Genomic DNA, 1,862 nt, shown 5'->3' with positions numbered 1-1,862 from the left:
TTGGGCCATATGATTATTCAACTCTCCAAACGAGGCCACCCTGGTGGAATTCTCGTGGCTTGACCTTAGTTCTGTGTTTGCGAGAAACTCTGGCTTTGCATGCTTCCATGTTGATGAACGCCCGGTTGCGTGCTTCTTCGACCAAGTCAAGTTCAATGTTGAGTGCCTCAACATTGGCTTCCTCATTGAATTTTTGTCGCCTAAGGGAGGGTTCTCCAATCACGACTGGTATCATGGGGTCCGTCCCATAGGTAAGTCGGAAGGGAGTTTCTTTGGTAGAGCTTTGTGGAGTGCATCTGTACGCCCACAAGATTTCCGGCAAGTGGTCGGGCCATTGTCCTTTAGCCATCCCTAGCCATCTTTTCAGTTCTCTTAGGATGACCTTGTTCGCTGCTTCGGCTTGTCCGTTGGTTTGTGGGTGTTCCACTGACGTCATCCTATATTTGATTTGAAGTCCTAGGAACTCGTTGAAACGCCGATCCGTGAATTGGAGGCCGTTGACCGTGATGAGGGCAAGGGGTACCTCGAACCGAGTGATAACATTCTTCTAGAAGAATTTTTGCACATTATTCACCGAGATCACTGCAACCGCTTCAGCTTCGATCCATTTTGTGAAAGGGCCATGGGACTGTGATGAAATGCAGATCCTCGGCTGGCTAGTTCATCAGGGGTCCGTGTTGTTGACAAGGTTTGGATTGTTGGACGAACTTGGTACAATCAACCACCAGGGTTGGCCAATAGTAGACGACTCGTATAACCTTTGCTACGAGAGTTTGCCCGCCTGAATGGGTTCCACATATGCCTTCGTGGACCTCTCGGAGGATATATTGAGCCTGTTCTAGCGCTAAGCATTTTAGCAGGGGTGACGAGACACTTTGCTTATACGATTCTCCGGCTACTAGGGTATATCGGGCAGACACCGTTCTCATCTTTTTTGCTTCAAGTGGATCAGCAGGAAGTTCTCCGATTTTGAGATAATTTACTATGCCTGCCATCCAATCGGGGGCTCCTTGTTGGACTTGTAGACATCCGGTTTCTCCGACACTTGGGGTTTTCAATTCTTGCTGCATAACGCTGTGCAAATGGCTAGTCCTCCTACTGCTTGCTAGTTTGGCTAACTGGTCAGCTTTGGCATTAAGTTCTCTGGGTGTGTATTCAATGCAGATGTCGTCGAACTTGTTTTTCAGCTTCTGAAATGCATGAAAGTACAAAAGCAGCGTTGGTTCTTTAATTTGAAAAGCACCATTGACCTGTTCGGTTACTACCTGTGAATCACTCCAACACTTGACCCTGGTGATACCTAGGTCACTTGCCAATCGCAGACCGGCGAGGAGGGCCTCATACTCGGCTTGGTTGTTGGAAGCCTTGAAACTGAACCGTAATGATTGTTCAACCGTAACTTTTCCAGGTCCTTCTAGTATGATCCCTACCCCGCTGCCTTGTTGGTTTGATGATCCTTCTATGTGCAAGGTCCATTCAGGCGGTTCATATGGTATTCCTGGCTTGAATTCATTTATGAAGTCGTCCATACTCTGTGCTTTAATGGGACCTCTTGGTTCAAAACGAATATTGAATTGCGATAATTCTATGGACCAAGCAACCATTCGTCCTGCCAACTCGGGTTTCTGTAAGACTTTGATGATTGGGCTATCAGTCTTGATGACGACTTTATGGCTTTGAAATTAGTGTCAAAGTCATCAATCCGTGTGCACGAGAGCTAGAACCGTCTTCTCAAGGTGTTGGTACCAGGTCTCTGCGTCTTGCAAGACTCGGCTGACGAAGTATACTGGTCTTTGTTCTTTTTGTTCTTGCACTAGGGCCGTGTTGATCGCTTTCTCTGATACCAAGATGTAGACGATCAT

General features: G+C 47.1%; 1 protein-coding gene across 1 annotated transcript; it reads right to left on the bottom strand.

The window, feature by feature from the left end:
• Positions 1-656: 656 nt before the first annotated feature.
• Positions 657-1,604, bottom strand: LOC145953395 (uncharacterized). The gene has a single exon (XM_083067338.1). It carries the CDS (start codon positions 1,602-1,604, stop codon positions 657-659), a length of 948 nt encoding a protein of 315 aa, XP_082923464.1.
• Positions 1,605-1,862: the final 258 nt, after the last annotated feature.

The sequence above is a fragment of the Cajanus cajan genome, chromosome 11 (assembly GCF_000230855.2).
Source record: "Cajanus cajan strain Asha chromosome 11, NIPB_CcT2T_4, whole genome shotgun sequence".
Classification (NCBI taxonomy): domain Eukaryota; kingdom Viridiplantae; phylum Streptophyta; class Magnoliopsida; order Fabales; family Fabaceae; genus Cajanus; species Cajanus cajan.
This window is presented reverse-complemented; position numbering and strand designations above follow the sequence as displayed.

Coding starts and splice junctions, on each gene's coding strand:
- LOC145953395 (XM_083067338.1), bottom strand. CDS start 1,604: ATGGTTGCTTGGTCCATAGAATTATCGCAATTCAATATTCGTTTTGAA.